Source organism: Chelon labrosus (genome assembly GCF_963514085.1).
Source record: "Chelon labrosus genome assembly, chromosome: 5".
NCBI lineage: Eukaryota > Metazoa > Chordata > Actinopteri > Mugiliformes > Mugilidae > Chelon > Chelon labrosus.
The window spans coordinates 11578439-11605893 of record NC_140341.1 but is presented as its reverse complement, the minus strand read 5'-3'; the positions used below and the strand labels follow the sequence as shown (position 1 = coordinate 11605893).

Sequence of the window (27455 nt, the reverse complement as noted above, 5' to 3'; positions counted from 1 at the left end):
TTCTCTCTCTCTGCCGTTTTCTTTCTCACCTTCTCCCTCTTTCTCTCCAACGCACACAAACAGCATTTTCTCTGTGATTTACGAACACATTGAGATTCCATTTCCCTCCTCTGTCTCGCTGTCTCTCTCTCCACTCACCGCAGTGCAACATTGACATTTGGGTTGAAGGTCATACCACACATTCCACTCTTCCACATTGTGCTCATGACCCGTTATCAGTGTGGTTGGTGATACTGAGTAGGTGACAGTGTGTGTGTGTGTGTGTTTGCGTGTGTACACATGAACCAAAGACCACAGAGAATCTTTTTTTTTTGCGCGATGTTCAATATCAGCTCTGGCTCGAATCTGAAGATACAGTCAATGTTTGCAGATTGAGACAAATCTGCGGAGGACTGTATTGATTGTGGTGTTTATTGGAATGCAACCAATGAGGTTTGTGGTCAAAATGTTAAAAAAAGTTTCTGATCTGCAATTTTGGCATCAGACTCAACGATTATTTTTTGTATATGTGACGCGTGAACACCTGTGACAGTCAATGTGGGAAGTTAAATAGTCTAATAACAAATTCTGAAGCAATTTACAATTTTTTACATTTGTTGAGTTTTCACAGAATTGGAACATCAGTTCATTTAAACTTTTATTAGGGTTGCTAAATTCAACATTATTACAGAGTGATTAATAGATAAAAATGCACAAGCAATATTTTCAGGACTGCAGTTAATGATTCATTAATGAAGATTTTTTAATGCATTATAATTGTTCTACCAAAGGAATAGTCTACTAAGCAAATTAGCAATATTCAATCAATTAGGGGAGTTTTTAACATTTATTTAAGGGATAAACGGACCAGCAAGATTACTGCCGATAAATATTCTGTCAGTCACAGTTGAAATTGTTGAGCAGTTGTCGGTCTAACCCATCTAATGGATCCACTTCAGTTCAAATGGATGGATGAAGCCATTTACACGAGCTGTGTAGCGTATTTGGGTTTTCTGCATGCAACTGAAACTTGTATGAGTGTGTGTTTAAGTATAATGATTATGTATTGGGCTGTGGCGTAAGATCTGGAGGCAAATTATGGAAATTAAACCAAATGTATGCTCGGCTGAGGTACAAAAAAAGCTAAATCTAACACAGTACAATAGAATTAGGGTTAAACGTTGGCGTACGAGAAGAATGTGAAACCAATTTTCACTGAAAACTGTGTGGTTAGACTGGTGAGATGGGTTTTCAGCATAGTTTAAATCACTTTTAGGTTGTGACCATCACACTTTTGAGAACATTTATCGTTGTCCTCTGCGATGGTTTAAAATAATAACATCCAGAATTAAGCATTAGACAAACATTTCGCGTTTGTGGAAACTGAAGTAAAACAACTGCTTTAGATGTGTTCATTGTCCTCATGTCTTAAAAACCAATGTGCATCAATACACAGCCAAAAATAAACTGTAGCTGTGGTGCCCTAGCCTGGTGAAGCCAGACTCGGTTGTTATCAGAATATGAAACTGTTAATGCACCATTTGTTCTTCATTATGGACCGTGTTTCATCCGACGCAGAGAAAAAAAAAATAACATCTGCATGCAATTGAATAGTCGTACAATCAATCATAGCCTTTTTGTTGTGAACAAAATCAACATCCCTGGATAAAGCCTGACTAAATTATTTGGTTGGGCATAATCATTTCCCAACTTCAGAGCAACTTTCCCCTACTAAATATTTCTGTCCAGACTATTAGTGCCCTACGTTTTTAGGAAATTACTTTCAAGGCCATGACACACCAAGCCAACTGTTGGCTGTTTGCTGGTGTCTGGCTGTTGGGGAGCGTCGTAGTCTTTCTGGTATGTCTCCCACCACTGGCACAAGTCAGAACACCTGTTGGCAGTTTTTCCCTTCATATAGGTGAACTATTGCCAGCTGTGCCAACTTTGCGGGATCCTGCAGACCAAGTCATAGCTATGCAAAGAGTAAACTGGGCGAGCAGCATTCAACATGTGGCTAGAATCAGTTGTTAACGAATAAATCACACCGGTCACACACAGGAATGATGAATGTGTTCATTGAGTCATTCTGTGGTTAAAAAAAATTTAGCTTTAACAAATAAATCTTTAATCCTTGTCATACTGTATAAAAATGCAGTGAAGCTATTTTATTATTTCTACTGTTCCGTAAGAAAACAAGATGCCCACCTGCAATCTTGAGCAATTTTGGGTTCAATGACTTGCCCACGGACGTTTTGGCACATAGAGGGGCTGGGGATCAAACTATCAACCCCACAATCAACAAACCATTCCACCACCTGAGCCACAGCCGCCCACCATGAGTACTGTCAAGGGCCAATAGAGGAACTTTGTGTTTAACACAGACGCTCGAGTGCTTTGGATAATTTTGCTAAATTAAAAAAAAAGAAAGATACTTTAAAGTATTTAACAAAACTAATCTAATTGCTGTAGTTCTGAATGCATCTGTAGCCCCGGTCCGAACACCACACCACACCACACTGAGCCATTATTTCCCTTCCAAAAGAGCCTGAGAAGGTTGAAAAGAACAGAAATATCGCCTTTCGACTTGCTCCAATGATACCGTTGATTGTTAATAATAATATATTTCTTGTTATACAAGGCTACAGCCTATGAAATTAAGCCAGTTTCCAAAAAAATCATCTCTCAAATCTGGCTGTTATTTATTTCAACACCGGTCATATATTTTCAATTAGAGAGAAAAAGACAATTGCGTATTGTTGAGAGCCCCACAGGCTAGTCAATGGCGTAACAATTATTTTACCAGACACTGAGATTGGTGACCTTGAAAATTCAATTTGTCCTTTGCGATTCACTGTGTCGTCTATTAGTCTTTATTGGTCAGCTTTCTCGTCTTAACTAGGAAAATTTGGCCTTGCAGTTTCTGGTCATTATGGTAACAGACGGTTTGGTTCCGAGACATATTGATGTAGCAGATATGTTGATAATGATATCTAGAGTGTTAGCAATAAACTCACCAATAAATGATCCAACAAGGACACATGGATGATTTTGTGAATTTTTGTCTGGTTGTAAACACTGGGTAGCTGGTAGATGCTAGAGCTTTTATCAGTCCTCCTCTAAATGTGCTTCTAATTCAGCTGACAACCAACACAATCGAGGTCCTCTCCTTCACACAGCAGCCAAAAACATAAAATATTCTCCAGCATTTCCAGCATGCACGGACTGAAAAATTCAAAAATAATAATTCAGACTTTGAGTTGTATGCCTTTCACTCAAAGGATGCTGGGCTTTATCCACCCGTGAGCATGAAAGGACTGAGCAAATGTACACTGCAGTGGTCTATAAAACTTCTTTCATAATGCACAATCCATGACATTGCTGACTGCATATACACGTACTCTAGCCAGCAATGTTGATCGATCACCTGGTATACCACTGACTAAATGAAACTTTGTTAAGTTGTACCACACAATTAAACGTTGACTTGTGATGTTGTCAAAGAATTGTCTCCACGTAAGGAAGGATTACGGAAATGTTACCAGGACCAAACATGACCATCGTGGAAATATTACCTTCGTATTTACTCTACGGGGGCTATAGATGTGTGTGCGTTTGCAGTTTCTGTACCTGCATGCCAGTTGGGCTCACTAGACTCCACCAGTCCCTATCCAGGCCAAAGACGAAGGCGTTGGCCAAGCCATGGAGCGGTGCCGACAGGACGTGCAACAGGGTGAGGGGGAAGGACGGATCCTGAGGGTAGACGGCATTATGAAGCCTGGTGGAGGAGAAAGAGAAAGAGAAGTGTTGAGTTCACCCATAAAAAAGCTGTAAATAAAGAGACAACCTACAGAGGTGCGGATGGAGTAATTGAAGGAGAAGTCGGAGAAAGACAGCAACGGCAGAAAAGGGGGGAAGACGTAGAGCGCGAGGTTGATAGAGCAACGGTAAGAGAGTGAAAGAGAGGCAGAGGACAAGTGAGTGACAGAGTGAGGGACAGGGTGAGAACGAGAGGTAATGAGAGCAAGTGGCAGAGGCAGAAGACGGGGGGGGGGGAGAGAGAGAGAGAGAGAGAGGAAAAGGGGAGGGCGAAAGAGCGAGTGAGCTTTATATCAGCGTTTAAGAGCCCATTAGGCAGCGTGAGACGGCTGGGCTGACACATTCTTGGCTGCCGCTTCGACAGCACGCAGCACTTTACAAGGACAGGGAGATGTGTAGCGCTCAACTCCCTTCCTTTCCTTCTCACCATTTTTTTTTCTCTCTCATCTGAGTTTCCAGCTTTCTCCTGACCACAATTTCGCCATGCAATCTTCTTTATTATTCCGCGCACGTTCCCCACACGCGGCACGGCCTCCCTCAGATATCTCTCCCATTTCTTTGCATTCATCTACCTGGATATCTCATTTTCATCTCGACTCATGAGGGTGATCCTCTATTCCTTTCTTTTCAATTTCCTTCCCCGTGCCTGCAAACCTAGGGGCACGACTAGAAGAAGAACCCGATATTGTACGGTGAGGCTGAGAACAAATGGCTGCCTCCGAGAACGACGCTGCCCAGCCATTAACCCTGGATTAACCCTGTATTAGCGCTGCTCGCTGGGTTAGCCTGCCGCTAATGTCTTTTATTGATCTATTAGAGAGAGAATCAAACGGCGCACAGCTCATGGCATTTTCTGCATGTGTGTTGTTGTGTTGTTCCAGGGTTGAGTGAGCAATGTGAACTAAGTGGCCAAGGTGGTTGACCTCTGGGTCGGGTAAGTCATCCCCAGGCTGTCTGCGTCCCGCAGGGAAGGAAGATGAAAAAAAAAAAAAGACTACAACAAGCATTTGAAAAAAAGAACCGCTGTTGTACTGGGGTTACAAGGCGTTACGTGAGACTAGTCATTCATCTCTACTTGACTGACACTTTCTGAGGATTAGATCTGTTTCCAGTTATTTAAAATGATAATGATTTGGTGAAATCTTTGGCAATAGCACTAGTGCCCTTTCTCACGTTAATCACTTCTCAACAGGATCGCCAATATTGGGACTTCGGCACACGACCACGAAGAAACAATACATCACACATACAATTATACTAAGGAAAATACACCAAATGATAAATTTTATTAAATCGAGGAAAAAGGGCCATTTAGTTTAAAGGTCTACAAACACAACACTGACATTAACAGCTATTGGCAACTCTTGTCGCTTGGAACAAATGTTGTGCAATACACACCGCCAACAACTACAGCTACGAACAGCTAGCACATATGAGAAAGAAACATAACTCTTCCTACCAGCAGGTGGCAGTAGTCTGTCCTGAATCGTGCTAGTCATGCTCAGAATGATTTTAGATGATCTCGTCATTGTGAAAATATTTGTGTGTCTGAAAGCTGAAAATGAAAAATGTACTTTCGTCACTTCAGCCTCTCTTCTGGTGCACTGGTTGGCTGAGCTTAACAGTCATCCAGAGAGATCTCTGTGACTGACTCGTGACGATTCATTGTGCTGAACTGTTTGAAAAGACGCCAGCAGGTGTCCAGTTAGTGGCAACGGTGCGGATAAACCAGAACAACTAGGGCGACAAATGCTCCCTAACGCCGGTAAAGAGCCAACAGTCGGCTTGGTGCGTTGTGGCCTTAATAGTAATTTCCTAAGAAAGTAGGGCACTATTAGCCAGGAAGCCAATATGTACTTCCCCACAGGCTTTATGTGGTGATGGACAAAAGAGTAAACCCAACATTGTCATGAACGTAATTTGAGCACGTTGGAGTTGATTGTTACGATTGGTTGTACGACCATCCAATTGCACACAGAGGTATTGTTTTCATTATATTGGTTGAAACACTGTCCATTATGGGGCATTACCAGACTCATATTCTGATAAGAAGGGAACAGGCTACGTCAGAATAGGACACTTTAGCCACAGTTTGGGAAATATTTTCAGCTGTGCATTGATACACACATTGGTATTTAAGAGACAAGGACAAAGAACGCCTGTCTCAAAAGAAGCTGAACATTTTTTGATGAATAACCAGGCTTTGGATCCACAGGCACCACTGTAGAAGAAATCTTTAGCAGGTTTAGGCCTTGTAATGGGATTTATTGGCATTAGGAGAAACATCAAACATATCGGCAGGGTTACCCCATAAGAGAGTTTCCTTCAATGATAGATAGTTAAAGTACTGAAAAGTCAATGGTTAAGTCAATGGATAAATCTAATCTGGACACATTTAAGGACAGTGTAAGAGAAGAAAAGCACCTGGGTGCCATTGATAGGCAAGTAGCGGCGCAGTTATTTCTCATGAGATGCAAGATAAATTTATAAAAATTGCACTCTCAATTGGAAAAGAAAAAATAAATAAAATCCAACCGCTGAGATTACTGAGATGGCCGATCGTTTTAGTCACGGCCCCTTTTCACAACCAATTGCAAAATTTGCAGACAATGAATGAAACTGAATCTTTCTGATGCAACTGGGCTCCGTATTCTCGTAACTTTAAAGAAAGTATTCAACAAGTACTAAATGAGTAATGTCATAAAATAGATGATGGATGGCACATTGAGTCTGAAGCGCTAGTAGAAAGGATATAATGAAAATATTTCATTAGATGTTCACTACCAAAGATGCAAATAGTTTTCAACAGTATTTAAAAATTTAAACTAAGCTTGAAGTTGCCCTGTAATGTCATCTTTACTGAAGCCAAAGTGTACACACATGACCAACATGGCATTTTTATCCCTGCACCAACTTTCCACATCTGCATCCAAGTGTCCAAATGTAATTTCCCTAATTTCTCCACTAGAATTGAACTTCTGCTCATGACATATACTGTTAAAACACTGAGTATGAAACAATTCGACTTCACTTCATCTGTTGAGAGTGAATCCACATAAAAATATGCTGCCTCCATGTAAACATAGCCGTTCCAGTCAGTATAATTATTCAAATGTTGATTGATTAGATATGTAACTGGAATATTGAGACATACTGTTCAAAACTATGAAATTATCTTAAATTATTCATACAATATGAATGAAAAACAAAGTGGGGATCGCAAAACAATTAATTCCTGGCTAATTGGTGGCAACAGAAAACGCGGTTTGTAGAGTTGGAAGTGTGCAGCCTGATGCATGCAGATCTTCATCTAACAGATCACTGTGACAGCTCCTTCAAAAAATAACTGTTTTGTTTTGTAGACACTCTTTTGATTGGCGGTAATGGTAGGTGCTATCAGTACCAAAGCAGTAATTAAATCTTTTAACGTGAAGATGCAGCAGTAGGAAATATTCTGTTTGCGTTAGCAGCAATCTTGGAGTCGGTCGGCTATCATCTGGTGTCAATTTGGTGTTGGTGGTAAGAAATGTTGGAGAAAGACAGCAGATACATTTTATATTGGCCTGCCACCAAGTCACTGGCAGAAATAACATTAATTAGTGACAGCTTACATGACCTGCTGCCAGCAACTTCTGTCATTTTTACCTGCTAATGCGGCCGCCGAAGCTGGTTAGAAATAAGAGGTGGCTGGCTGAATTTTTGACACACCGATCTTCACGAAGAGAAGAGCGATAACATATTTTAACTTGCATCTGGTCAATTACCCGTGCAACCACATAATCCTTCCAGCTGGAAACAAACAAAAGAGTTAAATAAAAAATTTAGATTGCCTTCATTTCAGCCCATACTGATGCATTTAAAATGCCTGGCTCTGCCACGAACCTGGGACGTCCCTAACAGTAAATTGTGGTTGTGATATGTCAGTGTGGTTTCATTTGAATTAAAGAAGTAGATGACGTTTCTAAAGTATATTTAAATTAATGAAATGAGCAAAGGTATTGACAAACTGCTAGGTATCTCCCAGCATCTATGCAATGAATGTCAAAATTGTTGCATATTTAAATTCCAGGTTACAAAGGCACTCTGTCAAACTAAGCAGGTAGAGAAATAAGCAGTTTCTATCCATAAAAACCCAGACTTGCAAGAGAACAGCACAGAAGATGATTATGGAGATTCGTCCACAAATCTGGTTATAATCCTCTCTTATCCTCTTTCGCAGAGTGAGGTTGCAAGGTTTATTTGCCATTAATCTGTCTCCATTCATCATCCAACAACCCTCTCAAAAGTTGTGACAGAAAGAAAACCACAAGTTGGGTTGGCCAGAGTTTGCAGATGAAGCTGTAATGAGAACCTACCAGAAGCCGTTCTGGGTAAGGGTGTCAACTAAATGTCTAAATGCAGCTTAAAATAAAACCAACAGTGCACCTAGTGGAGCGTAGAGTGGCGTGTCCTGGCGCTTGTCAGAATAAGGACCATTTCAGAGCGACGCTGCCTGTTTTCTGGGTTAGCCTACCGCGGTATCTCCGAGGACCAGACCAGCTGCTGCTCACATTCATTTCACTTCCCATTAAAGGTGAAATAAATCAGGAGTCCCCACACAACCTCCTGAGAGACGCAGGAAACACACACACACATGCGTGCACGCAGAGGAAGTCGGACACATGCAGATACGCATAAACACACATCGCAGTCTGTGCATGCGTGAAAAGGTGTCTACATACGGTATAACCTAGGTCACATGCATTGAGGATGTCAGAAGGAGAGGAAATTAAGTGGATGTGTGCCTGTGTGTGCGTCTGCCTACGTGTGTGTGTCAGTGTGTGTTTCTCTGACAGCGCAGCGGTGAGAGTGAGTGGGTCTGTGTGAAGGGGGGCTATTTCTGGCGTCTCTTTTTTTTTTTTTCCTGCTGCCGCAAAGAAACGCGATCGGCGTCCGGGAAACGAGAGCTGGCAGCAAGCAATCATCTGCCTGCCACACACACACACACACACACACACACACACATACACACACACACACACAGACAGCACCTCGCAGCGCCGAGCAACACGCGCCATGGCAACGGAACAGCCGCAATTAGAGGCGAAGAGCCTTTCCCCTCCATCGAGGGAGAGACGGAGAGCAAAATGAAAGGAAGAAAGAGAGCAGGCGAGAGGGAGAGAAAGAGAGACAGGAAGGTGGGGGGCGTGGGGGGAGGCGGCGGTGGTGGGCAGAGACGAGTGTCAGAGAAACGGCGCTGCACAGGAAGGAGAGAGGGAGAGTGGAAGGGGAAGGGAGAACACGATAAAGAGGTGAAAATGTGAGGCTGCGAAGGGGAACGAGGGCCGAGAGCGATTGAGGAGGAGGAAGAGGAGGAGGAGAGAGGAGGGCAAAGAGGTGAAGGAGTGAGGCTGAACGAAAAAGACTAAAAAGCAGAGAAGGCAGAGAGCCAGGAAGAGAGGGAGGAGGAGAGATATCCAAAAAGACAGATTGCAAGACACGAGCGAGACAAACAAAAGAGATTACGTGCGAGAGAAGCCGAGATAAGACAGAGGGGGGAAAAAAGGCGAGGAGGTTAGATAGAGAGAGGGGAGCTACGGAGAGACGGGTGGAGGCGTGCTGAGAAGGAGGAGGACGGGGGGGGGGGGGGGGGGAGGCGGCGGTGGTGGTAGGCTGTTTCTCCTGTGTGAGCCGGGCTAATGAAAGATGAATGAGGGAGGCAGTGGTGGGAAGGAGAGTGTGGCTGCGGGCGATGCCTGGCTGAGCTGCTGTGCGTGCGTGCGTGTGTTTGTCAGGGTTTGTGTGCGCGGCGTAGTCGAGCGAGTCTCACAACAGGGATGATATTGTGTATACCATATCAGGAGCAAATGGTCAGCAACAATAAACACACACACACACACACACACACACGCTCACGCAGACGTACGTAGCTTCGAGTCTCAGTCTGCTACCACCTGTAAGCGTGCAGTCAATCATTAGCACTCGTGCGGCGTCTCCGAGCCTCGCTCGCTTACGCAGACCTTCCATCTATCATGCTGTCAGTCACTCTTTGAACCCGTCTCTCTCTCTCCAGGTTCCAAAATCCCTCATTCGCCGCCTCTCACTATCTCTTCTAATATCCCACCCTGACAATCTATACTGCCTTTTCTAGCCATCAATTTCCTTCCTCCCTCCACGAGTTTTCACCTTTTCGTCTGCCTCTAATTGTTGTGCCGAACGCTCTGAGAGCTGTGGGTGAAACGCACTTTAACAGCTCGGGCAAGAACTCTTTCCCAAGGAGTGGAGGAGGGCCAGACAGAGAAGTCATCCTGAACCCAATTGCACTTCCTCCTCTCTATGACTGACTGCCTTACTTCTTCTTTTTTTTTTTTTTTCCCCTCCTCCAGACAAATCACATGCTTCACGGTACCCAAACAAGTGGTGCCACTGCTGACAACAAATCTGAACTTTTCTCTGACTAAAAGGGACAAAATTACTGCAGCTACGCCTCACAACAGGAGAGTATTTAAATCTATAATTACATATACATATATATATATATATATTGAAAAAATCATTTTAAAATAATACGACCAGCCCCGGTGATGCTCGCCGTACAGCACATTTTCATAAAGCTTTTAGGTTTATTTGAAATCAACTAAAATTGAATTGAGGTCAAATTAGAGAAACTCAATTTTAATAACAACATTAGAGACAGTCAGACAGATACAGACAGTGTGAAAATTAACTAGAAACAGCCCCATTTTATTTAAGTCCAATTACGCGTCCTGATAATTTGGCCTTTTTATTTAGTTCTGAATTAGTAGAATCCTAATCCTTCAGACATAATCAGATTTTTGTGGCTTTATTTCTCAACAAATTTAAACAAAGTTGTGAATAATGTATTATAATTGTTTTTTTAAGTACTTATTGCTCGTGTTGGAGATTCTAAGACCTCCTAAACTCTGTGATTAACACTCATTTAAATAAAAATCTGACCTGTGGATATGCTGCTTCCCTGTTGGCTGACCTAAGACAGACTTCTCATTGTATAGTGAAAACATGTGATCGGCCATTCAAATGTGCACAGAGCTCTAATGTTTGCGAACTTTTTTTTTTTTTTTTGTAGGAATAGGGGTAACTCTATAAGTATGGACATGTGAATCTTCTTTCCAGTGTAACGGCGGCGCCTAAATAAATCATGGTCGGCACTGTGTATGAGTGCGCCTTCGTGCATGTGCACTACAATTGAAACTGGAACATAATCTGCTTTGATCATGAGGTCAACGTAGGGATAACTGCAAAGGGTATGACTCCCATTATACACTTACCCACACATGCATGGTGCGCAGACACGCGTGCATTTTTTGTTTTATGCAAAAATGGGAAGATTACTGAATTAATATTACTTAAACGGACAAATGCACACCTGCATGGGACGCGAAGAGGCGCACGCACACACACACATACGCAGACCCCGGGGGACTAAAGCGGCTAACGTTCACCAACAGAATAAAACCCAAACAAAGAGACATCCTGTTTCCTGGAACACAACACCGCTCAGCCCTCTGTGCTAGGAGCCAGTTAACACACACACACACGCACGCACGCACACACGCACAAAATCTGTTCATCGCACATCGCCGTGTATGTGTTCCCCTGCGTCTGATTCATGTACCTGCATGTGTCTGTGCGTCCACTGATGCCACTGGCTGTGCCTTCCGAGCGTTTGTGCACGTGAGTTTATCCTTGTGAGAGGCTGTGGCTAGAAATGTGTGTCCGTGTGTGTGTGTGTGTATATGTATGTGTGCTAGCGAGCGAGCAAGCGAGCGAGCGAGCGAACGAGAGAGGGAAAGAGAGGAGGGAGGGAGAGCAGATGATAGAGTAGGCTTTAGCGATTCCCTGGAGTGTGAGGCAGCGTTTACGGCACTCTCAGAGCAGCCAGAGTGATGAATATTTAAAGACGTGCCTGAAAGAGCAGAGGGAGGGGGAACAGGGTGTGTGTGTGTGTTTGTGTGGGTGCGTGTGTGTATGCGTTTGTGTTTGCATGCGCCACTGAATGTGTGCGCGTGTGCTCTCGTATCTCCTTTAGCATTTGGGTGTGTGTGTGTACCATATGCATGCACATAAATGTATGAATCCACATATAAGTGCATGTGTGCAGTTTGTGTGTCTGTGCATGGATAGATGTCTCTTTATGGCTTTAATGAGCAGTATGCATATAGGGAACTTATACAGGTTCATATATATTTTTTGGACACCGAAATGTTATTATTTATTTATTTGCTTATTTATTTTCGACGGCTGCAGAGGCCACCTAAATCCCAGCTGGCGTCAAGCGAGAGGCTGGACACACCCTGAACAGGTCACCGGTCGATCACAAGGCTGACACAGAGAGACGAACAATCATTCACGGTTACAATGCACAATTAGGAATCACCAATTAACCTAACATGCCGTGGGAGGGAGCTGGAACAGACAGAGAGAACTCGCACAGGCAGGACATGCAAACTCCACGCAGGCGGCCGACAGGTTCAAACTCAGAGCCTTTCTTGCTGCCAGACGTCAGCGGATCATCATGCTTTAATAAGTACCTCCCTTCTTCTTTCAAGGGACCAAAAGTAATTAGACAATTGACTCAGCAGCTGTAAAATTGCATTAGGAGACGACTGCTGTGAATCTACAACATGCGGTCCAAGGAGCTCTCAATGCGAGTGAAAGAGCAGCCAAATCAACAGTTTGGTACTTTCTGAGAAGAAAATAACACACAGATGAGCTCGGCAACATAAAAAGGCCTGGATGTCCATGGAAGTGGATGATTTTAGGATCCCTTCCATGGTGAAGGAGAAACCCCTTTCACAACATCCTGCCAAGTGTAGAAAAGGCGGTAGGCTTCACATTATCCAAGTCTACCAAGAACAGAGGACTTCACAAGAGCACACATAGCAAACAATATGCAAACCATTAATAAGCCCCAATAACTAAAAGGCCAAATTAGAATCTTAAAAATACCAGAGCACATCTGGAATCGCATCCTTGGACAGATGAAACTGAGATCAATCTGTACCAGATTGATGTGAAGAAAAAAATACTATGGAGATGGCTCGGGATGGCTTTTGATTCAAAGCATACAGCATCATCTGTAAAACACAGTGGAGGCAGCGTGACGGCATGCTCATCCATGTCTTCCAATGGCCCCATCAGTTATTGATGATGTGACAGAAGACAGAAGAAGATTGAAGACTTATGATGTGACAGAAGAATTAGGCCAAATGAAGTAAAGATGATTGAACAGCACACCAACGGTGCACATGGGGACTGACCCAAAACACACTGAGAAAGAAACCCAGGAGTGTTTGAAGGTAAAGAAACAGGAAATTCTGCAACGAATGAGTCAGTCACCTGAACCCGATCCAAGGCAGAAAGACCGCCCAGAAACCACCCACTGACGAAAGCTGTAGCAAAGGTCTCTCAAAGCTTCACAAAGGAGAAAACCAACTCTTTGGAGATGTCTATGGGTTGCAGACTCGAGGAAGCCATTGCCTGCAAGGTATTCCCATCCAAGTATTAAAAATAATCATACTATGGATGATTATCTTAATTTTTCCAATTTCACTTAAGAAAATAGGGATCTGTGGTTACAAATGGCAGCAACTGCTAAACATTTCATGTGATATTTTTGGGAACAAATGGGAATGTACTTTTAAATGTCTGCAAACACACACGTTTTTGTGCATAAAAACTGCATATCCACTATAATACTGAATCTATAGTCTTGGTGTGTGCGACCATACTTGGCCTGCCTTGTGTGTGTGCGTCCATTCTTGGCCTGCCCTGTGTGTGTGTGTGTGTGTGTGCACTTCACACAGCCCTGTAGGCCAGCTCTCTGTCGCACTAAATGGGGATAAATAGCGGCGCATCACCGCTGCTCAATGGTAGACGAATGGCTGTGTGCCTCTCGGTCCCCAGTTACACACCAATCACGGCCCGAGACGCAAAAGCACCAATGTGCAAACACACACACACACACACACACACACACACACACACACACAGTAGGCATGGTCACATATCCACCCAATATTATCTGGGCCACGCGGCCACATGTGGCTACGCTATCACACTGGTAATCAGAGCGTTCAAAGAGCACGACATCTGACACCGCAGACGTCTCAGATTGGCAAGGCTTTACATCATCTGTGAGTAAATAAAGTCAAAATAAAATGTCAAAACAAAAGGAGCGTCTAACCTCATGATCAGAGCAGTCATTCGAGGTGATTTCTTAATATTCTAAGTGTGAAATTACACTGAAACAGAACCAACCCTGAACGGTGGCAACCCCCTGGAGTCTGTCGTGTCCCTGCTAAAAACCGCAGATCAAAGTGACACGAAAAGGAGGGTGGTAGATTTTTTGCCTCCTAAATCTGCAAGCCATCAAGTTCAAAACTTAGTTGTGCAAAGAAGCCAACGCTGCCATGCTCATACAATAAATTGAATGTGAAGAGATAGATAAATAAAGAAGGCTTGCAAACAAATAAAGATGAGACTTGGAACCTTGCATACCGCCTTTCAGCATCAGCTCACTTGTTCAAGTAAACAAAATACACCACAAAAGATAGCTGGGGTATACAGTGCAAACCACACACCAGCCTACACATAGACACACACACACACACACACATCCATGAGCGCTGAATGCAAGATATTCCGAGATGCGTAGAGGCGAGAAACGGAAGAAAGGCCGTGTAGAAAGGGAAGAGAAAGCCGGAGTGAGAAAGAGAGAAGGGGAAAAAGAGCGCATCCTGGGATGCAGAATGCCAAATACAGTGAGATAAGAGTTAATGTATCCCCCACCCCTCCTTCATCCCTCCCGTTTGGCTCTCTCTCTTTCTTCCTCCCTCCATCCATCCCTCCCTCCCTCCCTCCCCTCCTCCTCCTCCTCCTCCGCCTCCTCCCCGTTCTCTTTGAGGGATGAATAATAACTGCTGCTCTGAGATTTCCTCCCTCGTTTTTCAAAGCGCGGAACGGAGATGGGGAAGGTCTGCCTGGCCCGGGTTGTGCGTGTGCACACGCACACAAAAGCACGGGCGCGTACTGAAGCACACACAGATGCGTGCACACACTGTCTTGTTCTCGCTGCTCGCCTGGAGCAGGGAAATCAGATCTCCTCTAGAGAAAGGCGGGGAGGGGGGGGGCTTATACGCTGTAGGGAGCCCATACAAAAAAATCCCCTGCAAGCAAGTATAGGCCTATACACACCACGAAACCCACACGCAGCATCGAGGGAAACCAAGAATAACTAGGAGGATGCGAGCTACCTCCTAAAGCGACAGGGTGAACTCAAGGGTACAGACGCATCACCGGTTCAAGTCCTGCCGCCGGGGCCAATCAATCCACGCCGAACGCTGATTGCTCAAAGGCACACACTAAAACCTGGAGTCGGGGCATTTAAACAAAGCCTTAAAGAAAAAGACAAAAGAGGGAGGGAAAAAGGGCTTTGAATGGGGAGGCCGATTTCTCCACGCTTGGTATTTAAAAAGGAAACGGATGTGTTTGCGTGAGGAGAGCAAGAAGTCCTCGTAAAAGACGAGCAGGTCGTCCAGGAGGAGCGCTCGCACATCAAGCCGCGACGTGCCACAGAAATCGGCGGCTAGGTTCCGAAGAGAGGGCTTATTTATGCAAACAAGCGTACAAGCGCGCACAGTAGGAATCTAGACGAGCCTTGTAAACAAACACACACCCACACCATAAAGCACACAGGGGAGGCGATGTGAGAAGCAGACTGTGAAAACTCTAGTCGTGCCCAGGCAGCGCTTACGCACACACACACACACACATGCGCGCGCACGCATGCACACAAAAAGAGCTGAGAGAGACTGAAGTGGGAGAGCGCGAGAGAAAGGAGAAGGAGAAAGGGGAGGAGAAGGAGGAGGGATAAGTGCGAAGGTGTGAGTGTCTGGTGCTACTTTTGTGCAGCCAAATGAGGGCAAGTGAATGAGGGAGCGCGAGAGAGGGAGAGAGATGTGTACGGCAAAATGATGGATAATGGCTTGTCCATGCGTGTGTGTGCAAGCGCGGGCGAAGAAAAGTAGGAGCGCTTTCCCATTTCAATTCGCAACAGCTGGTGTCGAATTAACACATTTACCAGTGTGCATTTGGAACAGATTAAAATTGCGTGTGGCGTGCGACTGTGCGTGTTTGTGTGTGTGTGTGTGTGCGTTTCTGCGGCGGCAGATGAGGGCCAAAACAAGAGTGTGTTTGTGTGTGGGAGTGTCTGTGTATTAACGCGATGGATCAGGGCAGGGAGAAATGGCACAGAGAGAGAGAGAGAGAGCGAGCGAGCGAGCGAAAGAGCGAGAGAACGAAAGAGAGAGAAAGAGCGAGAGAGGGGTGCGGAGCGAGCGAGGGAGAGAAAGAGAGAGCTCTACCCGACGGCTTTAGCTGCTGCCCTGGGCCGTCTCTCTAAGCCCTGTTTAGGAGGCTTTGGAGCTCAGATAGAAATAATCCCCCACTCAGACACACACACACTCACACACACACACACGGTAGACATGCACACAAAATAAAAACACGCACACACAAGCACGCACACACACACACGAGAGCGCTCATCGGGAGACGAAGACGCACACACTCCAGTTGAGGCGGACAAACAAGAGCGCACACGCGCACCATGGCGCGCACACATATACACACACGCAACGAGCAACGAGCGGAGACTGCACATTCGCCTTGACACGAAAACCAACCACCCACCTACACGCACACAACACACACACAGCACAACACGCGCACTAAGGCTGTCTGCCGTGCGGAAGCAGAGCACAGCGACATCGGCACGGCACCGTGACAAACACTTTACACACTCCAGCACTCAGCAGAGGGGAGGGAAGGAAGGAGGGAGAGATGGAGAAAGAGGGGAGGAGGATATGAGCCAGGGGGAGGGAGGGAGGTGGGTGAGTGAGTAGGGGATGGGGTGGAGAGGGAGGGGAGGCTAACAAATTAATAGGAGCCGGAGATATATACAGCCAGCGCTGCTGAACGGGGGAGGAGGAGGAGGAGGAGGGAGGGGGAGGAGGGGGAGGAGGTGGAGGACGACGACGAGAGAGCAATTCATTCCCGTTTTCTCCTCGTTCACTCTCTGGAGAAAGGCAGAGCGGAGCCGAGCGAAAGCGTATTTGCTCAAGAGAGGGGAGAGAGAGGGAGAGAGAGAGAGAGAGAGAGAGGGCTTTGTGTGGCTGACGAGAGGAAAAGTGGAGGAGGAAAATGGGGGGGGTGAGGGGTGGGGGGGGCGGAGAGGATAGGGGGTGACATAAAAACACAGAAGCAGCGAGATGGAAAGCCTGAGCGAGGAAGAGTGAAAATAAGGGGGCAATAACAAAGACTTTTTGAGGGTAAGAGGGAGAAAGGAAAGACAAAATGACATTAAGGGATGGTAGGAAGGAAGGGAGGAGTGAAGGGAGGGAGGGAGGGAAAAGGGGGGAGGGGGGGCGGTTTGGGGTTAGCACAGGATGCAGTTTGTCATCTTCATCAGCCGACAGCCGGGGCACGGGAGGGAGGAGATGAGGGGAGGACTGGAATGGATGGAGAGGTGAACGGGGAGAAGGGGAAGGGTAAGGGGGCGGTAAGAAGGGGGGGGGGGACGTGAGGGGTGGGGGATGGGCAGCGTTTGAGCGGAGCCTTTGAAAGACGTTGACCCTGTAATTGACCTGTGTCTCCGCCTACATCGCCGTGGCGACAAGCAGAGCCGCTGCAGCTAATCACTTAGTAACCCTGACCTGTCAATCACACCGGTTTCGTGCGGTGGGGGGAGGGGAAGGGAGGGGAGGGGAAGGGGGGGCAGTGGCAAATGAAAGGCGGAAGGAGATGGCGAGAGGGGGGGTGGAAGGGAGGGTAGTAATAACAGCGTCGGGGTTATCATTTACTGGACCACCCGCCTCCTCCCACCAACCCTCGGCCCGATGAAGCCCTGGTTTTATAAAAGCCAATAAAACGCTCTATGCTTCCATCACGCTCACACAGTCTCCGTTATAGCGTTCGTACGGCTACGGAGACAGCAAAGCTTTAAGAGAGTTCAGATAAGACGGAGCGACGGAGGAGGACAGGTTTAGGCTGAGCACGGTGACAGGGTAGTTGAGACGAGATGGCATGTAAATGAATCCACAGTTTATGTGTCATACAGGTGGGTGCCTGCGTGTGTGTGTTACCTGTTGATGAGGGGGAAGATGGACACCAGCAGGTAGACGGAGGGATACCACTTCAGCGGCTTGATCTCCTCGGCCAGGGAAACCTGGAGGACAGAAAAGCTGACTGCTGACCCGTGCAGAGGAACCAAATGCTCACATTAACACTCTTGTCCTCGTATCTCACACATTCAGAGTCAGCGTCTTAACTGGAGGATCAGAGCACTGAGGCAAACAACAAAGGCCAATTAAAACCTAATAAAATATTAACCTGCTGATAATACGCAATATCCACACAGTTATGAGAAGAAATGGGGATTCCAATTAAACTAGACGCTAATACTTTACAGTAATGTGAAGGGGATGAATTCAATATCTCGTGGACAGGCGGGCGGGCGGGCGGGCTAGACAGGCAGACGGGCAGAAAGACACAGAGATGCAGCAGCAGCAGAAGCAGCTGAGAGTCGAGGAGGGGGAGAGCCTGGCGGTGGAGAGCTTTTACAAGCCGTTATCTAATTCCCGGGAGAGGAGGACTCTTGCGTCCGGAAGAGGCTGAGAAGCGCGGCCCCTGGATCGATTTTCTGCGCTGTGCTGTTTTTTCCCCCCTCCTCCTCCTCCTCCTCCTCCTCCTCTAGGCTAGGACGCAGTAGCCGAGCCAGCGCAAAGCCTCCCTCCCTTTCTTTCCTTCCTTCTCTCACGCAGCACACACACACACACACATATAGTCGGAGCCAGGAGGCAGGCCCACGAGCTCTGGTCTCTACCCCCACATGCTGGAAATTAATTACTCACCAGAAAGACCCCGAGGCGTGCAAGCTCTAACGCAAGCATTTTAAACAATTCAAATGAAAATCCGGTGGTATTTTATCATGTGTGTGTGCGCGCTGGCGAGGAGGAGGGAGGTACGCGCATGTGTGTGTGTGTGTGTGTGTTGAAGAGCCATCGTTCCACCGTGTAACAAACGCTGGCTGTATGTGATCAACAAAACAGAGGCCAGTCGTATTTCCACATCACTGTCTATAACAGCATAACCCACAGGCAAACACCGAGCTTAGCCCTATTAGCGTCTGTTATTATGGGAAGCTCTGACATCACCGGCCCCGTCAAGATCTGCCTATTATCATCTCACGACTCTGTGTGTGTGTGTGTGTGTGTGTGTGTGTCATTGTGTGTGTGTGTGTGTGTGTGTACTGGGAGGAATGTCGCATTAGGAAAGAGGAAAAGAGGAGCCTGTAGGATGCTACACGGAAAAAGGCTTTAAAAAGACAGCGTGGAGCCAAGTAATCTCAGATGAAATTTAGGTGAGTCGTAGAGACAGGCATTTGAGGAATTTCCGTGCGCAAAAGACGGGACGTAGAATAGTGGCGGCGGCGGAGGAGGAGGAGGAGGAGGAGGAGGAGGAGGAGGAGGAGGAGGAAGAGTGTGGGTAAAGTGCCTCGTGTTTTTAATCACAGTCCTCCGGTGTCAGAGGCCCCTACGCTGCTCGGGAAGCAGAGGGGAATGAAACCGTAATTATGTGGAGCGGGCGCAGCAGTCCCAACGTTAATGACACGCGCTAGATTACAGACAGTTATCGGGAGCACGCCCACCCCCTCCGCCACCCACGGCACTCACCCTCGCTTCGCTCGCTCGCGCTCGTCTGAGAAAAAGCATACTCTAAAAATAATGGCGTCGGGTTTTTCTGAAGGCGCTTCGACGTCAAACCCAAGGACTTTTCAAGGACTTTCCGGGAGAGAAATTATGCAGTTTAGAAAGCATTTTTAAAGACCTTTTCATCGCTTACTACTGGAGTATTAACGCAAATATCCATGTGCCTGTTGACAATCTTAAGAAGATTGACCTCTAAATGTTTCCTACTTTCGCTTCGTGTCTTTTGTGTGCAGTTCAATCAATCCACTTAATTGATTGTGTTTGTGTAATGTTTATAAGTTTGGGATTTTAAAAAGAACATTTAAAATAAAAGCTGCAGAGACTCAGATATCCAGACTATTCAGCCCCAAGTGGGGGTCAAGCTCCAAACATGCTGGATCCTAATGCAACTGACTTTTTGTGAAACACTTCCCGCTCACTTCTTTCACCAACAGTATTTCATGTGAACAACTGAGAGCAACACTTTCCAGAAGAGACTCTCTAGAAACATGTAGCGCCGTCCCCAAGTTTTATTCGTGCTGCGTCTCCCATTGCTCTGTGATGACTGGCAGTAAATCCACCTCCCAGTGTGGGCCCCTATAGAACAACTATAAAAACTTCAGATTCCAACTGTGATCGGACAATGAATTTTACAAATAGTTATTTTCTAGCGTGACCCTACCCTCATGGGAAAAATCAGCTGACTGCCCCTTTAGGCTAGGCCTCTTCCAAATCTTTCCAAATCTTTCTCTATTTTTCTATTTCCCTACACCTTGTGTAGTGTCAGTCTGTCGTCTCTTGTAGTAAATATAATGTTTATCCTCCCTTGTGTTCTTCTGTTCCTTGCCAGCTAATTAAAGGTTAAATACACTTGCACGCACGCATTTTGTTTCATACATCCAATCTCAGCTTTTAAACCGGAACGAGGAAGATTTTGTGAAACAACTAGTTGAAATAACCAACTAATTTGTCAAATACTTTCACTGCCCATCGAACAACGACCTCCAGCTCTTGCTGGGGCAGTTCGCAGTCGAGTGTGAAGCGGCGGGGTTGAAGATCAACACCTCCAAGTCTGAGGACATGGTCCTCAGTCGGAAAAGGGTGGATTCCCCACTCCGGGTCGGGGAGGAGGTCCTGCCTCAAGTGGAGGAGTTCAAGTACCTCGGGGTCTTGTTCACGAGTGAGGGTAGGATGGAGCGGGAGATCGACAGGCGGATCGGATTGGTCTGTCGTGGTAAAGAGATAGCTAAGCCAAAAGGCGAACCTATGGTTCTGAACTTTGGGTAATGGTTGAAAGAACGAGATCGCGAATACAAGCGGCCGAAATGAGCTTTCTTCATAGGGTGGCCAGGCTCAGAGATAGGGTAATGAGCTCGGACACACGGGAAGAGCTCAGAGTAGAACCGCTGCTCCTCCACGTCGAGAGGAGTCAGTTGAGGTGGCTAGGGCATCTGGTAAGGATGCCTCCTGGGAGAGGTGTTTTGGGCACGTCACACCGGAAGGAGGCCCCGGGGATGACCCAGGACACGATGGAGGGATTATATCTCTGGTCTGGCCTGGGAACGCCTGGGGATTCCTCCAGAGGAGCTGGTGGAAGTGGCTGGGGAGAGAGCTGTCTGGACTCCCCTGCTGAGGCTGCTGCCCCTCCAACCCGGACCCGGATAAGCGGGAGAAAACGGACGGATGGACTTTCACTGCCTAATTTTATAAAAAATCCCCAAACAAAGGTTTTCAGGGACAGCTGAAGCCTAGAAGCATCCCTTCACAAAGTACCGTCAAGCACTGTACTGCTGATTGTCTAGGAGTTGATCCAGACAAAAGGAGGTGTATGTGTATTGTCAAAACCACATGTCCTGTTAAAGAGCCCTTGAGGGACAAACTGTCCTCGCAGCTCACTCAAGTTCTTCTTCTAACAGAACGTATACAATAACAACTGATGTGCAGGGAGGCAAGCAATGTGGAGCACGCACATACATTCAGACACACAAGCAGACATATAACACCGTTACTCCAAGCAAAGCCTGCGTGGATCGGCAAACAAACACCCTGAAAAGATAACGAAAAAAAGCAGCTCGCTGTTTGCTCAGCCAGTTTTGTTGCTGCACGACGGGACCGGGCTGTTTAAAGGTCTGCGCGCAGGACAGCTTAAAAAACCCTCTTCCAAATATCCTTTCGTTGACCTACGCTGCTGCAAGGCCAAAATGTGTGTATGTGCGCTCATGCAAGGCCGAAAACAAATCGCTCAAGACACACACGCACACACAGATGGGTCACAACCATGTGACTTACGGCCGTGATAACTGCCAGCACTAGCTGCGTACGTCATCGCTCCAGCCAGATGCACAAACACACACACACATTCATGGAGAGGGAGGGGGACGGACGGTGCCAGGCTGAGTCAGAAAGATAAAAAAAAAAAAAAAGATCAAGAACTCTGGGAGCTACATGTGTGAGCTCAAAACCTGACGAGTGTGTATGTGTGCGTGACGCAGAGAAACACTGAGAGAACATGTGAGGCGCAGAAGGAGGTGAGACGCGGCGAAGTCGACGGGAATCACCAGAGCCAGCGGTCTTCAGACACCCAGCAGGAATCGTTTTCTCTAGTTTACACCTGCTGCTGCGCACTCGCAGGCACACAACTCATACAACCATGAACCAGAGCTCGCCCGGCTTGGCAAGCACAATCTGGGAGGCTGTTGTTGTTGTTTTTAAAGCATCGCAGTGCGTGCATCAACTCTCATAAATATTCATGTCCATGAACCTGGCTTGCTGCTTTATTCGTGCTGGGTATGAGTACAAGAGTGAGAGAGACAGAGGGAGGGAGGGAGGGGGAGAGGAAGAGAAAGACAGGGAAAAGACAGAGACGGAGAGAGAGTGAGAGAGGAAAGGCAGAGAAAAAAAACAGATGGAAATGAGGAGAGCGACTGGCGAAAGAGAAATGCGAGGGAAGAGAGAGTGTGATAAAAACCACTGCTGACTTATTTACACTCTGTGCTACACATAGCAATTAGCCCACATGAAGAGCGTCTGAGCTGCTGCCACACATTCATGCATGCACATGACAGTGGTGAGGGTTACGCCGGTTCATCGTGCAGTAATTATGTCTTCCACTTAGGGGCAGCATCTACATAACCTTAACCCTAACCTGCCCTTCCACACCTCACCCGGCACGGAAGAGATACAAGGACGGAGTGGAGGTGGTGGTGGTGGTGGGGGGGGGGCAAGGACAGACTGCCAGGGATTGCTGCTATTCAGCAGGGATTACTGATACTAATTCACTGACCACTGATTTAGCGTTTGAATGCACAGGGAGGTAAAGGTTTACCACCTTGAGAGAACAACTGAACAAGAAGGTGCAACTTCTTCTCTGTAGCCAGTGAGTTCATATAAGAAATACTTTCTAGAAACAGCAATTTACAATGAATCCACTGTGTAATTTATAAGTTTATAAGTTTGAGATTTGAAGACTCAGCTATCCAGACTTTCCAGTCTCAAGTGGGGGCTCCAAGCTCCAAACATACCGGATCCTAATGCATCTCACTTTTTGTGAAACACTTCCCGCTCTTTCACTAGTTTCCCCAACACTTCTGTAATATTTCATGTGAACAACTGAGAGCAACACTATGAACACTTTCCAGGAGAGACTCTCAGGAAACATGTGGCACTGTCCCCAAATTTAATTTGTGCTGCGTTTCCCAGTGCTCTGTGATGACTGGCTGTAAATCCACCTCCCAGTGCGGCCCCTTCAGAACAACTATAAACACATCAGATTCCAACTGTGATCGGACAACGGATTTTACAAATCGAGCACGACCCTACCCTTATGTGTAAAATCAGCTGAATGCCCCTTTAGGCTAGGCCAGGGTAGCTCTCTCACAAATTCTCTTTCTCCATTTTTCTATTTTCCTACACCTCGTGTGGTGTCAATCTGACGTCTATTGAAATAAATATGTTTATCCTCTCTTGTGCTCTTCCGTCCCCTCCAAATATATTAAATTTTAAATACACACACACATTTATGTAAACATGCACAAGCACACACACACACAGGAACAGAGTCAAGAGGTCAAATTGCTCCCTGCTGTGTTAGACACCTACCCAGCGTGACGGCGAGAGCTAATCTTGCAGACGCTCTAATCCTCACGCTCCCGAGCGTATGCGTGTATATGTGCGTGTTAAGAAATGCGACGGTCAGAGCATTACCTTACGTCTCTCCCTCTCTGGGTTGAAGGTTCCCAACCATGACTGCATCTGTGCAGAAAAGAGACACAATGGAAAGAAGGGGTCAGGGAAATTGCTTAACGAAAGTGCACTGTAGTGATTTCATCATTTCAATCAGATTTTTTTTTCCTTTCCTGTAGAGGAGTGGCGTCATGTTTAGAGGTCAGTGCCTGTGCGACAAGCTGGAACAAATTTCACGTTGGCTATCACAGCAACGCAAAATCCCTCTGCCTTCCCACCCAGCCCTGCCAAATTGCCCAATTCGCACCAGAGTGCAGAGCTTAGAGGCTGAGTGGAGCACTTAAACAGCTCCCGGCATCTCGCAACAACTGATCGGCTTCAGTGCACGCAGTATGTCAGAGGAGGAAGAAGAAAACAAGGCAAAGGGCCTCGAGAACGGGAGATTTTTTTTTTTTTGAAAACAAAAAAAAAAAAGGAGGGGAAAAAAAAACATGGCAAATCTGAGATCTCCGGAAAGGACGTGGGAATACTTGCTGCTCTTCCTCTGTGTACTCTCTTGGGGGAATGCGGGAAAATGTCAACATACACACACGCACGAACCCATGCACAAGACGAGGATTCATAATGGTGAGATAGGGGTGGGGGGGCGGGGTTGTAGGAAGCCAGAAGGTTTACGTAACCCAAGACATCAGAGACGAATCTCTGGAGGCCCTATGTGAGCTTCGTGCAAAAAAAGGCAGCGTGAACAATATGCACTAACAGCTCCTCTGTTCTGCTATTTATTAACTCAATGTTGCCATGGTTTCTCCGCGCTGACGTGACCGTCATTATAAATCTATGTGTGACCGTCGTGTGTTTGCGCAGCCATTTGGTCATTAGACCGAGCTTGTTCCACAGCAGCCCTCCGCTGTCCAGAGGAGCGCGGCTATCCATCAAAATCAACAAACACTGATAATAAGTGGCATTATCATTAGGCTCCAGCCAAGTCTCCAGTCTCCTTTTGTGGCAATCTCTCTTCACCACGCCGCTGAAATGCGACCAGTTTAGCTAGTTAAGTGGTGAGGTGTGGGGCTTAGCGGGAAAGGAGTGGGCACGGACGAATCACATCCATAAAATAAACACACAACCACGCTTCCAGACCTCTCTGTGTGGCCTGGAATGACTCATTAGCTTTCAAACCCCTCTAGTTAAGATGAGCTCACACAGTCACTCCGAGCTGTTCAAAATAAGCCTGGTGTAAATGGTTTGGACTTGGTAAACCCATGATCTTTCCCGCAACCGTCCCCCATCCGTCTCTGGAAAGTGGGGGGAAAAAAACTTCTCCGTCCAGCTAACATCCCACCTCTCCTCGCTCAGCCTCTTCGTCTTTATCCTTTTCTCCGCTGCGTCGCCACCTACCCTGCTTTCAAAGCCTTTGAAATTCTTTCAAGTGAGACAGCCTGCAGCTGAAAAGAGATAAGGCTTGAGCTCTTCATAAATATGATAGAGAAAGCAAAACGGCACGGTGAAGGGGGAGAAAGACACGGAGGGAGAAAGGAAAAGAGCGGGAGAGAGAAAATGAGTGGGAATAGAGACAGATGTGTGCAAAAAAAAACAAAATAGGAAAAATACGGCTGAAAATAAGGAAGATTGGAAAACAGATACAGAAAGAAGGAGAGATAGCTGAAGCTGTGAGCTGAATAAGTTATGAGATGCAGGTTGAAAACCAGCTTTATTCATTCATTCTCTTTATCACAGTCATGATAAAGAGCTGTGTAGCCTCTTTTCCTTTCTCTGCCCCTCAGCTACCTGCCGTCTGTCTCTGCTGTCGTTTTTTTTTTTTCCCCCTGCAGCCTGGCTATCTGCAAAATCTGCCTCTCTCCATCGTTCACTTCGCTGCCCCCAAACGAAGAATTTTAACATTCACGATGACACTTCACGGCGAGTCTGACGACGCTTCGGCCTGGATCTCGCTCGCTCTGGTTTTCTACTCGATGAACCACATCAGAAACATCACACTGTTGCGACACAGGTCTACCAGTACGTTCCAGCGGCACCGCAGTGTTGGGTGTCGTCAGGTCTGGAGAATGGCAGCTATGTGAACTTCGTGGAATGCCGCCTTGGGGCCCTTACTGCACTCTTACAATAAAAAGCCATGGTGTTAAATCGGTTAATTAGCTGTTTACCAAGAACATTTGATTGATTGGAGTATACAAAGAAAGCTGAAATATGCAGAAATATGCGCATCATACAAGTACAGAAAGTCCTTGTTGAGCTATGTTGCACAGCCAACAAAGGCCCAAGGTAGTCATTTATAATGACATAAAAAAAGAGAGAGCTGCAGAATAGCTGGATCAAGTCAATGGCAGAATATTTGCAGACTGTATTCAGTGAGACTGTATCTCACTACATTATAATATGGGCTATATATACACTGCACTGGTATGTTAATTATTTGGCATTATCCGTGACCACCAAAAACATTCTATTTATGGTCATAATGAAATTTATTTATCTCACAGGATTAAGAGTTTGGATTCGCAATTTCTGACTCTGTGATTCCCAGTAGAATAACAATACCCATATCTACCCATATTTGTACAGTCAAAAGGTTACCTGAGATGACTAATCAGAAGCTTCAAACAGTTTATTGGCCTTACTGCAATGTAGTTTTGACCTAAGCACCAGGTCCTGCTATGGAAATTTCACTAAAAGACAGTCAGATAAGTTTTCTCCAAATCTATTTAAAGAGAAAACGAAGCCAAGCTGCAACTGCTGGCATGTTGTCTAAACTATTTGCTTTTGGCCCCATCAGAATATGGCTGAAAATATATCAATATCCCCATATCTGAGAAAGCAAGGCACCAATCTACGTGACCAACTTTATAACTACTGACTAGAGACATCTCTATCCATCTCAAGTTTTTTTTTTTTTTTTTTTGCACCCCCCGATCCAATACCGATCTTTTAATATTCACTATCAGCTGATCCGAGTCAAAGCTGTCAAAGCTAATGTAGCGAGGAGAGGGTAGCTCCCCTTGGATGCAGAAGCTCCAACAGATGGTAAAAACCTGTGTTCTCTACTCCAGAAATAGGCTCGTCATCTAACCATGAACTCTGTATTCTTTGCCTCGATGCTGTCTCTAGGTAACTTTTTTTAAATGTAGCTGCATTGCTTGATATGTACGTATATCAGCGTATTCAGTGTTTTTATTTTTGTTGGTAGTATTGAGTGATGATCCCTCAATTGACATTAAAACGGAAGAGGACAAAGAACCTTTGCCGCAACGTGGATGTGGTTTTGGTTTTGGTTTGTGGCAGACCAAAAATAAATAACTACAAAAGACTGGGCTCGGCTGAAGCCCGAAACCGATCTTATCCGATCATTTAAAAAATGCCTGGATCTGTCCCGGGACATCCCTACAACTGACAAAACATAATTTGATATTATCGACACAGTTTCAGTCAAGCACATTTTTGTTGATTCTCTTGGCCGATTTTGTTTTAAATTACTACTCCACTGAGATCATCTATTCCTCCCCGTGCATTTAGATTCCACTAAGATGTCGATGTCCTTGGCTTAACGCATGCTGAGCACTCACTCTCTTATTGGCCACACAGATGATCCTGGCGTAGCAGCAGATCATAAGGAAGATGAGGCTGAAAAGAGGCACGTACCATCTGCAAAACACAGACAGAAACCATCAACACAAAAACGCCAAATGA

The 27455-nt window shown here is 46.0% G+C and overlaps 1 protein-coding gene across 1 annotated transcript in view; it reads right to left on the bottom strand.

The window, feature by feature from the left end:
• The window catches only part of LOC311487782 (cyclic AMP receptor-like protein A), a 54261-nt gene that overhangs the window by 7202 nt on the left and 19604 nt on the right, over positions 1–27455 (bottom strand). Inside the window, exons 9-12 of the mRNA XM_084544151.1 lie at positions 27332–27410; positions 23772–23819; positions 17964–18046; positions 3610–3757 (exon numbers count right to left, since the gene is read on the bottom strand). Coding sequence (XP_084400277.1) covers positions 3610–3757; positions 17964–18046; positions 23772–23819; positions 27332–27410 — 358 coding nt within the window. The remainder of the gene's footprint in view (positions 1–3609; positions 3758–17963; positions 18047–23771; positions 23820–27331; positions 27411–27455) is intronic.